Source organism: Astyanax mexicanus, chromosome 25, assembly GCF_023375975.1.
Source record: "Astyanax mexicanus isolate ESR-SI-001 chromosome 25, AstMex3_surface, whole genome shotgun sequence".
Classification (NCBI taxonomy): domain Eukaryota; kingdom Metazoa; phylum Chordata; class Actinopteri; order Characiformes; family Acestrorhamphidae; genus Astyanax; species Astyanax mexicanus.
Window position 1 is genome coordinate 21,651,998 of NC_064432.1, and position 16,207 is coordinate 21,668,204.

The window sequence follows — 16,207 nt, forward strand, 5'->3', positions numbered from 1 at the left end:
GAAGGTCACCCACTCTCGTTCATTAACTCACAGTTGCACTGATGGTATGTAACAGTGTCATAAAGCTTCCAAGCCCCCCTCCGCCTCCAGTCTGAGCTTATCACCACAGAGACACAGAGGTGAAAGGTCATGGTCATTTGGAAGTGTCCTTCAGGCGGGGTTTTACACAATTACGGCTACTTGAGCTTACCGTGTTAATGCTGCATTCAAATGTTCATCGGAAGGTTGTATACGCCAGATAAAAAATTAAACATGGAGATGTGTAGGATATCTTAAAACAACAACATTGAATTGTTAACCAACACTGCACAATATCTAATGAAATGAATTAATATTAGTTAAAAATTAGACTGTAATAATGTAAAATATGATTAAAACAAAGTAACATACATAAAAGGTATTTATATAGTCAGCGATAAGCAGTTCTAGTATACCCAGTCTTGTAAACCCATGCAGCATCTAGAATTTTGAGTTTCCCACTTCTAAAACTGAATTAATTGGCAGTTCTAGTGTAATTTAAAAGTGGTACAAATAGTATTTTCCAGTTTATGACACCACTTAAACTAGCTAGCTAAAGTATTCTTTACCAAGTAGCTGAAAAAAGTTGCTGAATTGAAATAGTTAGTCCATTATCCTGAGGTATCCATAACTGAGTAGTGAAAATGTTGCACAATTACCCTAGTTAGCTTTAGTAGACATAATTTAATATGTTTAAATGTTTAAGTGTGTACGGGTTACTACAGCTTGCAAGGCGTACAAACAAAACCTTTCAGAAACTTGAAAAAAAAAGGCTAGTTTTGCAAACTAGGTTAGCTTAGCAATGTTTCTAGCCTCTCAGTTAAGTAGGCTAACATTGCAACATTGTGACTACTCAGTTAGGGCTACTTTAGCTTACTTTACTTCAGCACACTTTACCGTGATTTGGTTACGAATACTTTAGCCTAGTAGACAAATTAGTTCAGTTTAGAATATTTTTCTGCTACTCAGCTATTAAAGCTATTTTACTATTTTGAAGCCTTTTAAGGTACTTAATTATGGCTACTATAGCCAGTTAAGTAAGTTAACTGTCCAACAATAACTTTTGTAACTACTCAGTTAAGGCTACATTAGCTAAGTAGGCTAGAAGTACAGTGTTTCTAGGGACTCAGTTTACTAGAGGTAGTTGGAATAGTTGCTGAGTTAAACTAGTTAGCCTATCTACGCAGGGCTACTGTGGTTAATGAGTTTACTGTGATGTACAAGCAAAACCAGCTTTAATATAATGATATCCCATAGTAGCTTAACCCCTTAAAAGGCAGGCATTTGTCATTTTTCTGATTTATATTACATGCCTATATCTTCAGGATCTCTATTCAAGCATTACACATAAAGGTTTCATGTTTGACGATAAAGCTTTACTGAACATTTAATTTGAAGTAAATCTGCAACTGTCAAAATATAATGAATAAAAATCATAAAATTGGCACTGGTTGGTTTTCTATCATGTACACTTATGGCCTGTATACGGGCCAAGGCCTGTTAAAGGGTTAAAACACAGTTATTGTACTTTCATTTATGTATTTTCTTGCTTACTGGTAATATAATCTATGGACAAAAGTATTGGATCTGCTCATTCTTTGTTTATTCGAAAATTAAGCTGAAAAGCATTGCTATGAGGATTTGATTGCATTTAGCGACAAGAGCCGCATTAGTGGCTCATCACATCCAAAAGTACTGTATGGGGCTCCATCACTAGAGAACTCAGTTCCACTGCTCCAGAGCTACTACTAACAGGCTGATTCTGTTCCACCCGGCTGCTGTGGAAAGCATCTGATGACGCATTCAGAGTGGAACTATTTACTAGTAAATAACCATCCCGACTGCAACTGGGAGCTGTAAGTGAGAGCAGAGAGGTGAAATTGTCTTCTTTCCAGGCATTTAGTCATTTTAAAATTTCTCAGAAAGCTGCTGAACCCTCAGAATGTCCAGATCTTTGGGGGGGGGCTGCTTATGAAGGTAATTACAGTAATTTTCTGTTAGTTTCGCAAAGCATGCTAACATCTCATGCTGACTCAGTTACTCAATATACTCTCCTAGGCCTCTTTTCATTGCTGGGCTAAATGTTTTGGAGTACAAAGAGTAACCGTTCCAGTGGCTTTTCCATACAGATATAATTTGGCAATCTTGCATTTAATTATTATGCTCAATTTCAGATTTATAAGCAAGTTAGCATGCTAACTTACTTGTTAAACAGACACCTGCAAGGAGAGGTGCAACCATCTTTCTGACCCAGAGAGAAAAAGAGAGAACAGTTATGCTCTCTGGGGGTCCTGCAAAAACTGACAGATGCCAGAGGTATCTCCAGGGATAAGTGTTGAAGCCAGCACTTAGACAGTTGCGCCACTCAGGAGCCCTAACATAAACATTTTAAATGATTTTACTACATATATATCCGTGAAAAATCAGTTTTTTTTTTTGTGGACTTTTAAACTGCTCTAGAGAGGCAGTTAACTGTGAAAATGTACATTTAATTACACATTTAATGGCAGCAGAGTCAAACCGTCTTCCTCTTTGTTCAGCTTGAAAGAATGGGAATGGTATTTTGATGCAAGGATATAAAAGCCAAAGGGTGCTGGCGAGCCTCGGCGGTCTACAAAGGCCGTCTGCGGCTCACGGAGGAGGGGGACCGGGCTGACGCTCGACTGCTTTAATCCCTCAAAGGCCTCCCATTGGGCCGGCGCTCGGGCCCCAACCCAAGGAAACATGCATTCTCTAATTGGTTATGACAGTGGCCCGACCTGCGAATTTCAGTAAAACACTGTAATAGGAAAGACGGTGTGAGAGAGTGGTCGAGCAAGAGAGAGAGAGAGTGAGCGAGGTTAGTAGGCTACAGATGTTGCAGCTGAAAGCTGGCTCTCATTTTCTCCTAAAGAAAGCTAATGAGAAACTGCTGCAGACTGTGTTCGTCCAGTGCATAAAAAAAAAAACAATGAGCTGACCTGGGACCAGTTCTGAATCCAGCTTCTTACATTTATAGGAATAGAACTGATCTGAGAACAATGTTTACGGGAAATCTCCCACTGAGTATGATTTACTAGTGGACTATGAGTTACTTGACAAACTAAACCTCAACAAAAAAACTTAAAAATGCAATCTGATCTAGTACCTAGACCTAGTACCTAGTATTTGCCCCTCTGCCCATCCAATGGGCCCTACCTTTTACCCTGCAAAAGGAGCATTGAGATTCCCATTGATATCTTACACCCAGCCAGCAGTCTATTTTCATGCCTTGTGTCTGCGTTGTTTAAATAGGAACAGTTATACATTCAACAGTTAGGTGTTCTTTGCTATGTTGGCAAAGGACTAAATACAGTTTATTTAATTTACCTGACCTTAAAGGTCTCATTCCATCATTTTTCATTAATTTTAAGTCAATATTACAGCTCTAAAACTCAGAGGACAAAATGTTTTCAGAGATACAGCCTTAGTTATAAAGATACAGCACTAAGTGCTAGGTAATGGCCCCGCGGCCAAAAGAAGCGTTATTAATGCCGCAGGGCGAGCGGAGGCTCTCCCCGTGGCCGATAAATGTTATCAATGCTACCAGCAACCGAGCGAAATTTACAAGTGGACGTAGACACAGTGCTTTTCCTGATCAACTCGTCTTTCTGAACATTTTCTTTTACTAGCAATTGCAGACAGTGGTTTGAGGAACAGTTTCATGTGCAGCATCATATACAACTCAAAGATGTTTTAACTCAAATTATTTAAGTAGATTCAACTTATCCATGCTTAGAAAAGAGAGAAAACTCTGGAGTTAAGAGGTGCATTTGTCCCAGTAGACCAACAATAACAGAAACCAAAACAATGTCTGATTTAAATATACAGGGTAATAAAGCCAGCTTAGCATGGTATTAAGAGTAATTAGACCAAATAACTAAATGATGCAGCATCAAGTTCAACTGCTCTGACTGCACAGCCTCAACACACACCTCAACAAAGTCACAAACACACACACATACTCACACATAGCCAAGGGGCAGACTGAGGACACAGCTCTCCCGGAGAGCAGCACATCCTGGTCAGAGGTGTCTGATGGCTGTGGAGACCGTGGGCTATCAGTTTACACGCGTTTAACTGGCCACTTCACCGCGGGAAAGCCAGCAGCTAACCTGTGTTTAACTGGGCCTCCGAACTCCTGACCTTTACGCTGTCTCGGCAGCAGCCTGAGGGCAACTGCAGCACAAAAGAACCGAGGAGAGATGAAGAACTGTGTGAGGCAGTGAAGGATGAAGATCCTCAACGACTGCTGAACAACTGGAACAGCAGTCGTTAAACACGGCACGGTCGCGCACGATTAGAACTGATTTGTGTTCATTTACATTTAGGTTGAGGCATTTTTAGGCGATGATGGATCACCATGTGTCTCCTGGTCTCTCTGGCTACATTCACATTACAAGTCACTTTGCTCAAATCAGATTTTTTGCTCAGATCGGATTTGGCTTTCTTGGCAGTTCACATTCACAAATGTAAGCGAGCAGAAAATCAGATTCAGATTCACTTCAGCCTGGTAATGTGAACATAGCTTTTCTCTTTCTTTCAAGAAAGCAGTTTGGCCATGGCCGCATGCCTGTACTAACCCAATTCAAAACATTGGGACACAGTAAATAAATGTAAATGAAATCAGAATGCAGTGGCTTGCTATTCGTGTTAAGCCATATAGTATTCAAAACATGAAAAAAGTATGAAACAATGACTAAAATGGAGAATTTTAGTTCATAATATCTTTAAAAGATTCAGAAAAACTGGAGACATTTCTGTGTGGTAGGTATAAGACTGATGATCAGTACTGAATGCTGGTGATCTTTGGGCCCTTAGTTGGCACTGCATTAATAACAGGCTGTACTGATTCTGTACAGGAATGGGCTCAGGAACACTTTTTGTTAAACACTGTTCATTGTGCTGTAATCCACAAAAGCAGTTGAAAGCTGGATCATTTAGACAAGAAGCCTTATCTTAACATCACCCAGAAACGGCACTGTCTTCTTTGGGCCAATACTAATTTATAAAGGCAAAATGGAAAACTGTTTAAATGAATACAAAAAAAATAAATGAACTTATCTCATTTATTCATTTATTATTTTACACAGCATCCCCATTAAGACTAGATGTGGTGACAGGAAGGTGGTGTCTAATAGAGAGAAAGCTAAACTGTAAAACTGCCCAGTGAATTGACCCAGTGACTCATCTTTAATTCAGGATAAAGTTATGGGTCTGTTTACAGCTTTTATCCAATTCAAAAATCATTGCAATGCTCTACAAGCTTTGGTGCCTTTCACTGTGCTCAGATCAGACCAGCTTCTGAATTATGTCTGCGTTTAATTATGGATTTATGTTGGGGATTTGAATTTGTGTGTGTGTGTGTGTATGTCAGGGGGAGTTATGTGTAATTTGGGGATTTTTAGTCTTGTCATAAAACAAGACCGAGCTTATATGAATCACTAGAGGCCTTTGGCAAGACAGCCAGGAAAGAAGCAGTTCCTCAATGGTAATGAGTAGCTTAGCGTTAGCCTGCCCCTTCAAATGAGGTGTTTTATTGTTCACTACCTGAGCTAAAGTGAAATACTGCTGTTGAACTTGGACCATGCCCTTGCAAATTTTCATAAACCTTTTTTTTTTACAGCCAGTGGGAAGCCAGCTCACACCCCTGGAATGCCATCGGTTTTGACAGCTGCTTATTAAATTTTCAGCGTTGTGACAATTATGTTGTCGGGAAAGTGCTATGAAGCAGACGCACCTTGAAGCGGGGGTCTATGTAACACTTACTTGAGACCACTCTATATAAACACCCTTCAGGTGAATTATGATAGTGGTACTAACCACCAACTGACACTAATCTGTCTGAGGACTTTTCCAATATTGGTGAAATAAGTTATTCAAGATTAAAGACGTACGTCATCTGTAAAAAAAGCTCCTGCTCTTAATCAAACAGCTCATCACATTCGTCTGATCAGCCCTTTAACGCGTGCCAGATGGCTTCCAGTTTTATTTCACATTTTCAAAGGAAGCGTTCAATCAGAAAAATCAGATGTACACAGTTTCCCCTCATCCACGATGTCGTCAGTCAGCCCAGACATGTTTGGCTTCTGAATTCTCCTTTTTTTTTTGCCCAAATATCCCCACATTCTTGCTTTTCTCATGAATTGACATAAACATACATCTACATGATATCTTAATTTGCTTTATCTGCAATTAAGATTCTTTATTTAAGTGTCATTCAGTTGGTAACAGTGGTTGACCAGGTGACCCATAAACTCAATAAAACGCCCACTTATTCCACCTACTGGCAGTTCTTTCCCATTACTTTCCAATGTTTCACCTTCTATTTCAAGTCTTAGAAGGCCACGCCCCTTTACCAGCACTACTTTCCCATTCCTGTCCACTCATCCCACCTAAGCTACGTTCACATTACCAGGCTTTTCGTTTATCTAATATGAGTTTTTTTTGTTGTTGGTGAAAAAGGTGACGTTTATATATGTATCAATGTGCGCATGTGAGGCGTTTCAGGGACAGATTCGTTCACATTACACACAGATAAAGATCACTTACATTTGTGAATGTAAACCATCAAGATAGCCGAACCCGATCTGAGCAAAAAATCGGACTTGAGCAATGTGGCTTCTAATGGGAACTTTGAAACTTAGCCCTAGTGTCACTTCCTCAACTTCCTAATGTTTAGCCTCTTCTATGTATTCCAAATCTCAGTAGCTCATGCCCATCGCCACGCCCACAAACTTCTTTTCTCTTTCCCTCTCCAATGTTTTACCAATTTACTCTAGGTCTTAGATGGCCACACCCACTTATCTCACCTTGTCGCACTACTTTCCCCTTATGCTGGCCGATTTCTCTGTCGCAGACAAATTTCCAGAGTCTGAATAAAATCAGGAGAGTCTGGCTAGAGTCGAGCTGCAGTCTCGTCATCTCTATCGTTCAGTGTAAGGTGGTTACGATTGAAAGTTTAGTCAGTCATGATCGCGTCCTGGCATTCAGATTAAATTAACCGTGTTTAATATTATCACAAGTCTTGAGACTCGGCCTTCGCAGTTAGTGACGTGAATAATGTCAACAGCCAATAGGAGAAGAGCTTCGGGAAGCTGCAAGGCAAGAATATTTCAGGTGACTGTTTACAAACGATTTGAACAAGAACACATTTTGCAGTTAATATGCCTTATATGGTTCTTACTTTAATATGTAACGTTACAGTATTTTAAACATAGGTAGCTCTTTAAAGTCATTATATACAGTGTTGTTTTTGATACAAACAAGTTTAATAAGTACACATTTTGCAAGAATTATGTTCTTTATTGCATTAGTTCTATCTAAAACAAAGGCAAATGTATAACAATTAAACTGTAGTTCTGTGCTATACAAGGTGGAAAAGAAGCTTTTAGGCAGTTAAACACAAACTGTATTATATTTAAAAAATATCAAGAACTAGCAGTGTGGCAGAGAAATTAAACTGTTTGTAAAATCTTAGTCTGTGACTAAAAAGTCTGTGACGAGTCTTTAGATGTGAGAGGGTGGCAGACCTTATTCTGTTAAAAGTCTTTTCAGAGTCTTTTTAAAGTCGGGTAGTGTACGAACAGCTTAACTCTCCAATGTTTCACCTTCTACTCCAGGTCTTAGAAGGCCACGCCCACTTATCTCACCTTGTCGCACTACTTTCCCATTACTCTCTAATGTTTCAACCTTCTGTTCTAAGTCTGAGTAGACCCCGCCCCTTGCCCCGCCCACACGCGCCCCCCGCAGCTCTCCTCAGTGTTATCCTCCCTCACCGGCCGGACTGTCAAACCGCGTGCAGCTGCTCCTCCAGCCCTGACCATGCGCGCGCTCCTCTCCCTGACGCTGCTGCCGCTGCTGGTGCTGGTGCACGCCGGCGTCCACGCGCTGCACGTGTTCGACCAGCCGGGTCTGTTCAGCACGCGGAGCCAGTGCAAGCCCATCCCGCCCGCGCTGCACCTGTGCCACGAGATCGAGTACGCGGAGATGCGCCTGCCCAACCTGCTGGGGCACGAGGCCATGAGCGAGGTGCTGCAGCAGGCCGCCTCCTGGGTGCCGCTCGTGCAGAAGCGCTGCCACCCGGACACGCGCAAGTTCCTGTGCTCGCTCTTCGCGCCCGTCTGCCTGCCCGACGTGGACGAGCCCATCCGGCCGTGCCGCTCGCTCTGCGAGGCCGTGCGGCACGGGTGCGCGCCCGTCATGGCCGCTTTCGGCTTCCCGTGGCCGGAGATGCTGCGGTGCTCGCGCTTTCCGCCCGATGACGACCTGTGCATCCCCGCGGGGGACAACGGAGAGCGCGCGACCGCGGCGAACGAGACAGGTGAGCGCGAGACTAAAACTGACCTTAAAACCCCACCAGAACCTGCGTCCATTACAATCTACATCATTATATATTTAAAGCATATATGGTTATTGTAAATAATATTTACAGTGTTATTGTGTAATTATTTGGGCCAAAGCTTACTCTACAAAATAATCTGTAATTAACGTATTAATTACTATCTTTATTATAATATAATATGTTGACAAATATACTGACAATTTTTTTTGCGCTTAACTTGCTGCAAATATTTACAAGAAACGTTTTTACATTACAGAACCAACGAGGAAAAGTTTTACCAAATTTATGTGATTTAAAACACATTTAACTCTGTTTATTTTACGGTATAGAGATGAATTGTGAAAGGGGTTAAAGGGATTAAATATCAAATCAGTGGAACATAATTCAGGTCTGAAAGAGTGTTTGTTAGCAAACTCTCGATTTTAGATAATTTAACTGAATTAAAATAGTTTACCACTGTGCAAACTGTGTAAAAATGACATTAAATGAGTTAAGTGTGTTTAGAGTGGGTTGGATGGGGAACAGTCAATTTTAGATAATTTAACTGAATAAAACTCCACTGTTTTTCCACTGTTTAGGATGTTTAAATTAAATGAGTTGAGTATGTGTTCACAGTGTGTTTGTTGCACACATAGAAAATTAAGTACAGATTTGTACCAAAAAAGAGTACAATGGATGGGTATGTACCTTATATTGAGGTAAAACATAGCACCTTTCAAAGTAAAAGTCTGCGTGAAAGTCTGTTTTTTTTTTATAACAGTAAAGATCATAAAGATTATAAACATTATCATCAACTGAATATGTGTCAATAACTTGATAATCTGAAATTGTCTGTCTTTCAAATGAAAAAATAAATATATAGTTTATTAGTACAGTGATACTGAATAACAATTGTACCTTTTGTCTGGTTAAATGATACAAATCTGTACTTTACATATTATATCTTTGTGGGTATGATTATGAAAAGTCTACCTTTGAGTACAAGAAAGTACTTATATCATACCTGTTTTTTAGTGTGTGAGAAACTCTCGATTTTAGAGCATTTAACTGTATAAAAATCAATACAGTTGTGCTTTATAGAACCAGACACCCAAAACGTTGCCTAAGCTCTAAAACTAGGGTCTCAAACTCAAATGACCTCAGAGCTACTACCCAGGCGGTGTCATCACAGCAGGCCAGAGCTGTCAAAGTACATTTTCGTTCATGCTATGCACAATCGATGACTTCTTAGTGAAATTCTTGAAAATTCAGTTTATTATAATAGCAGTCCTTTTGTCACCATAAATTAATAATTTATTCCTATGAGAAATATAAACAGAGATGTACAGTAATGAAATAGAGTCTGTACAGCTTTTTGCCTCGTGAAATTCCTTGGATAATCATGAAAAAAACTTGTGAAAAGTGACTGCTGTAGGAATGTCAGGCTTATGAGGTCTCTAAAAGATCCCTGACAGAATGTAATAAAATTAAATGAGTTCTGAGAAGATTTGGGGTCTAAAATGTGTTTTTAAAAGTTCAGGTTAGGGTGTGATTAAGTTTTACAGTTTCTCTTTGCTTTCTTCAGTCCTGCTGGTTCTTAAACAAAGTGTTCCATCTACAGGCTGCCAATAACTTCACTAATTACACCAGTTATCAAGAACAACAGAAAATCACAATTTCTGTTTATTTTTGTCTTTCTGAATTAGAGTTACAGAATTTTGCAGTATTTAGTGAAAGTCTGCCTGAACTTAGTCTCTTTAGCTCCCTAAAGCAGTTTGTATGCTTGTAATGATGACTATTCATTTGGTCAATAAAATACCCCAGACAAAATTCCAATAAGCAATATTAATGTCATTTTAAGACCATTTTATGGCACTGATACAATGTGCATATAATTAAAAAAATCACATAATATTTTAAATATGAGGTGAGCAGCTTATTAATGTCATATCCTTACATTTATAATAAGCCAATAATGTTATTATCATAACATTTTTGGTAGTCCTGTATATAAATTACATCCTTAAACCTTTTGAATTCATGACACCTGGCCACCTGGATATTAGAACTAGGCCTGTTATTATATACTTTTTTTGTGGCCGATACAATCCGTACTTTGTGAAAAGCGTATTTTTAAATGCTGTTTTAAAAACTCTACTAAACCTTGAGTAACATCATCTGTCACAGTTTGCTCTGTTTGTATGGAATTGTCACCATTGCGTGACTGGCTGAAATATTGGTAATGTCCATATTCTTTTCTTTTTCTGTGTGTTTTTGCTGCAAATCAGCACAGAAACAACTTTGGCACCCCTTTATTGCAAGATTTCATGTGGCATCATATCAGTTCTCGATTTTATTTATTTATTTTTTTTTTAATAATACAATTTTTGAGAGTAGACTTGACATGGGTTTCTCTTGGTAAAAGATTATGTAACTGATAACCCTGTATCACTGATCAGTTGTGTTGTGTATACGTGATATAAGATCACAGCTGGATCTGAATTTGGATATCTGTCTCTGTTTCCAGTACCAAAGGTCTGCGATGCCTGCAAAGAGAAGATTGAAGACGACAGTGAGATGGTGGACAGCCTTTGCAAGAACGATTTTGGTAAGCTGTCCCAAGTTGTTCTTGTGGGAATGTGTTAAACGGTAATGCACTAAAATGAAATTTTTGTCAGAAACATAAACCAAACAGAATAAAACGACTGAACGTAATTTATTTTGACAGTGTATCACCACTGAATAAATTAAATAGCATAAATGTGTTTTTGCCTTTCTTTAAAAAAAGTTTTTATTGAAAGTTTTGTAGACAACAGATGTAACAAACATAGCGCAAAACAAATCAAAACTACAATTAAAAAATATTTTTGAGTACTGGCCATATACCATTCCAACCGATCAAAGCACAATACTGTGTTTCTGAATATATTTATAAACATATATTTGCTGTGATGCCACAGTGCTGCAAAATTATTGTCCCTGTTGCTTCAGATTTTTATGAATTTTTAAAAATCAAAATTTCAGGATTCTATAGAATGCTTTTAACTTGGAACAGGGGATGCAGACACAGTGGCCAAACTCCACTGGACTTTAGTGGTTTAGCCGTGATTGCTAATAGCCAGGTTAAAACTGAGATGCTAACAAACAGCTGGCTACAGTTTGGCTAGAGCATTTTCTGTTTTGCGTTTTAGAATCCGTGAAATCAGTGAAATGGTCTTAAAAACAAAAGTCATTGTGACCTAAAATAAATTTGTAATTTGCTTTTTTTTTACATTTTCTGCTGAATATGGCAATTTTGGCATTTTCTATGAATATGCACTTTATGGAAACTTAAAAAGTAACATTCTCAAAAAAAAACTGAAACACTAACACAAGTGGCTTTGCAGTGATGATACCAGAACGTTAAAAAAAAAAACTTTTGTTAGCCCTGTGCTTGTTTTTTTTTGACACAACTGTTTTACACCACACTCATTGAATGTCTCTCTTCTGCACTCCAGCTCTGAAGATTAAGGTGAAGGAGATTACCTACATGAACGGCGACACCAAGATCGTCCCGGAGACCAAGAGCAAGACCATATACAAGCTGAACGGCGTCACCGAGCGAGACCTGAGGAAGACGGCGCTGCTGCTAAAGGACGGACTGCAGTGCTCGTGTGAGGAGATGAACGACATCAACTCCGCCTACCTGGTGATGGGCCAGAAGCAGGACGGGAACCTGGTCATCACGTCGCTGAAGCGCTGGCAGAAGGGCCAGAGAGAGTTCAAGCGGATCTCCCGCAGCATCCGCAAGATGCAGTGCTGAGGACGGACGCTGTGGTTCTCCGGGATATCTCCAGAAACCTCAGCGCTTGGCCTCGCCACTGCAGAACATGACTAATAAAGCGTTGGTCTGCATTTAAAAACACAGATTAAGGTTAAGTGTGGGCTGCGAGGGATTTGTCAACAAGGGCACATTTTAGAGCCATGTGGCTTTTTTCTGGGCAGAGGTAGACGTAGCTTAGCTTTTGCCCAGAAACATACCTCATGGTTTTTGAAATATTGTCCCAAAAACACAGTGTTGTAGAGTTTAGCTAATGTACCACATTTCTGTCTTCTAGGCTTCTAACAGCATCATTATCACTTTCCCACAGTAGACTGACTCAGATTGTCCCACTACCATACTAAACCATATGTCTCAACAGTAACTAAAAATGCCAAAAATGGTTCCAATCATCATAGATCCCTAAAGAACCTTCCCAGTGGACAGCTCTTTAAACATACTTGTAAATGAGATAAAAAAAGCCATTGTAAAGAACCTATATAATATTTATAACAGTATAAATAAAGGTTTTACAGCAGTTACAGGCTTTCCAAGAACGTTTTACAGACTGGTTACAAACATCCCCTGCTGTCATAAAGGTGTTATACCTTCTTTTTTGGTGCAACTAACTATATATATATAAATGTGTTAAAGGTTTGAGAGGTGTGCTAGTGAAGAACCAATCAGTGGATTTCGCTTTAATTGGAAAAAAAAAAAAAATTAGATGTAACAAGTGTTAAAACAAAATGTCCAAATAACTCTGCCCTTTTTATTGATGTGTGAATTGTTGAACTTTAAAGTTCAGCGCTGTGAGTTGCACGGAAAGTGTCAGCAAAAAAAACATACATTAGCAGAGAACCTTAACTTTATGTGAAGCTTCTTTAAGCCTAGTGTGCAAAAATGGTTTTCTAAAGAACCAGAAACTGAACCAGCAGTGGTTTAAGGGTTCTTCCTAAAACCTTATATATTGGTACTCTTTAAACCTACACAGTTCTTCATACAATTATGAAAGTTTATTTAAAGAACCAGCTGTAGTTTATGGGTTCTTTCCAAATTTCCTCCAATTCTTCAAATTTTAAGATCTAAGTTCTTCATCCTTGCATATCTCATTTACAGCATTGTTTACCCTGAAATCTTTACATTAAATGGGTAAACTTGAAACCTTTAAACCAAAAACGGTGCTATAAAGAACCATTCATTGAAAGGTCTTTAAGAAACCAACTGTAGTTTAAGGGTTCCTCCCTTTACATGATATGAAATTTCTTTAAACAGATCTTTAAAAAAACATCTCCATTAAAAGGATCCTATCTTAATTTAACAAAGTTTAAGGGTTCTTACCAGATATTCCCAAGCCGTGGAGGTTCTTTAGACCTGAAGAAGGTTCTATATATTCAGAGGTTTACAAAAAAAGATTATTACTGGATCCACATTACATGGTAATCTCATTTACACAAATATTTCTCTAGAAAAAAAAAACATCCTCCTAAAAGGGTTTTAGCAAACCAAATTAGTTTAAGGATTCTTCCTGGAACCTTTATAATACATCGCAGTTCTTTAAACTCTAAACAATTCTTTACACTTATATTACATTCATAAAAAGGTTCTCCATATAACGTTTCTTTAGGTAACCTACAGTATTTTAGGGGTTCTTCACAAATATTTCTGAGATGTGGAGCTTCTTTAAACATTTAGGCAGTAAATGTACTTTGTGTGCTGAAAGAGGTTCCTTGAGGTATGTTGAGGAGTGCACAGTTGAAGGTGCTCCAGGTCGGTTCTGCGTGGTCTGCATGGTTTGTTTGGAGGAGCATTAATGAGCGTGTTTTTGCGAGTGTGCTTTTTTATAAATCCTTTTTATCGGCGCAGTGAGAGATAGCTGGCTATATTCTCAGTGTTTAAACCATGTAAGTGTGACTTTGAGAGTTTGCGTGAAAACGTTCCCCCCCCTTTTCCCTGGGATTAAAGTGAGAAAAGAATGTTGGTTAGATCCAAAAGTGCATGAATTTGATTCAATATAATTAAATATATTTTTTTTTCTTCTGTGTTTTTGCCTTCTCTGTACTTGAGCCTTAATGCTGCACTGTTTTCATGCAATATCCTTCAAACCGCAATCAGTGAACATCAGATTTCAGCGCGTTTCCTGTATCTGTCAGTTGTAATACTGCTTTTATATAATGTAGGTCTGGGTTTCATTACGTTTTCACGGTTTTATGCTGTGGTTCCTGAGAATTCATCATATTTAGAGTGGAGTCACACAGTATTAAAAAAAAATCAAAATCATTCTGGTACATAGTTGAAACTGTTCTTACCCCATTTTATAGCGACAAAGTTTATTAAAGCGGACCCCTGTCAGACCCCTTTTTTACGACACTCTGTAAATAGTCCAGTAAGATGTTTATTCTTGTACATAGATTTGGAGCAGTGATTCAAAAGTCTGTACCAATTTTGTGCTCCAAAGCTTCAATAATTACAATGACGTTGTCCTGTTGGTCTTACTATGACATGGGCACGTTTTCTTTCATGCACTGCTATGTTATGTGATTTTATAATGCTTTAATTTGTATGGTGATGCAGACGTTTCACACACAAGTCAATAAATAAAGTGAACACAAAGTGGTGTGTCTGTGAATTGCAGTCAGTTAAAAGATTTACTGAATGTTAAATAACTCCAGAGAGTCTTCAGAAAAGGACATAATGCCCAGGACCACAGCCTCTCTAAATAAACATAAAGGACATTTTGTAGAGTTTAGTGGCTCCTAGTGGTCAGTTGAGATTTTTACATTTCTTCTCTGAATTCAGGCCCAGTCTCTTTATAATTAGTTCAAAAGAAAAACAAAGAAACGTGATCTAGGTACAAGACAGATAAATTTTAATTAGTATTGTTGCATACAACCCTCACACTTATTAGATTAGTGCTAGTGAAAATAGATTAGAACTAGTGAAAATACTAAAGTAAAGATGCAACCAAACTGGCCTTAGGTCAGAGCTTTATAAACCCATGAAATGTGCAAGCACATAACATTAAAACCACCCATTTAACATTGGTGATTAGGGCTGTAAAATTAGTTGTATTTGTGGTTTTACGGCAAAATTAGTTTTTACAAAAAACACATATAAAGAGCTGAGTCTATTCAAACTGAAAACTGAGAACCAGACTGGAGGTAGAGTGAGGAAAAGCGTTTACATTTATGGCATTTAGCTGACGCTTGTATCTAAATGACTTACAAGGTTGTTCCTATTACAGAGGGGACACAATGTAGTGTTAGGAGTCTTGCCCAAGGACTCATTGGTGCAGCACAGCATAGTCACCCAGACTGGGAATTGAACCCCAGTCTACCACATGATGTGGTGTTATCCACTGCACCACACCAACCACAACAGAATAGAGTGAGGTAAAAAGATGTAGAGCAAGATAATGTGAGGAGCTTAAAATAATTTACAGTCTTATTTCCATTCCACATTGATTCCAGGAATTCTTAACACTGGCCTTTAAATCAGCTGACCTGTCTGGCCTTGGGTGCCCATGACCTTGTCGCTAGTTTATTGGTTGTCCTTCCTCTGAAAACATTCGGTAGTTACTGACCACCTAATACTACCCCCCTACACGACCTGTCCGATGTTCTGATCCAGCTGGTGATATGATACATATCCTGATAAGTTATACTGTTCTTTACATGTAAACTATACAATACTGCGTTTTTATAAAAATCAGTACAATTTCGAAAAAGTAATATCATGATACTTTGATACATACCGATTTTTTCTTACACCCCTATTATCCACCTTTTGATCCTGAATCAGATCACTTCAACTGTTGGTGGTTTTAATGTTATGGCTGTTGGTGTGTATATGACTTTTTGAAACATTGGCCTGAAAGTAGGTGAAATCTGCCATCTAGTGGATGATTCCTGATATATTGAATTTACAGAAAATAAATAAATATATATTTGTATATATTATTTTGTGGCCCCAATATTCCAGTTATCTCAGGCCTTGCAATATTTTCATAAGTAGGAGAAAATACCTGTATTAAAATAAATGAGTTTTCAAAT

At 38.6% G+C, this 16,207-nt stretch overlaps 1 protein-coding gene across 1 annotated transcript; it reads left to right on the forward strand.

Moving 5' to 3' along the window:
- Positions 1-7,810: 7,810 nt before the first annotated feature.
- sfrp2 (secreted frizzled-related protein 2) lies at positions 7,811-14,771 on the forward strand. The gene is made up of 3 exons (XM_007230273.4): positions 7,811-8,359; positions 10,887-10,967; positions 11,857-14,771. The coding sequence occupies exons 1-3, from the start codon at positions 7,861-7,863 to the stop codon at positions 12,159-12,161; spliced, it is 885 nt and encodes a 294-aa protein (XP_007230335.3). The 5' UTR covers positions 7,811-7,860; the 3' UTR covers positions 12,162-14,771.
- The last annotated feature ends 1,436 nt before the right edge of the window (positions 14,772-16,207 follow it).

Bases quoted from the DNA above. Each gene is read 5' to 3' on its own strand.
- sfrp2 (XM_007230273.4), top strand. From the start codon at position 7,861: ATGCGCGCGCTCCTCTCCCTGACGCTGCTGCCGCTGCTGGTGCTGGTG. The intron at 8,360-10,886 runs GTGAGCGCGAGA...CTCTGTTTCCAG, and splicing joins GACCGCGGCGAACGAGACAG to TACCAAAGGTCTGCGATGCC. The intron at 10,968-11,856 runs GTAAGCTGTCCC...TCTGCACTCCAG, and splicing joins CCTTTGCAAGAACGATTTTG to CTCTGAAGATTAAGGTGAAG.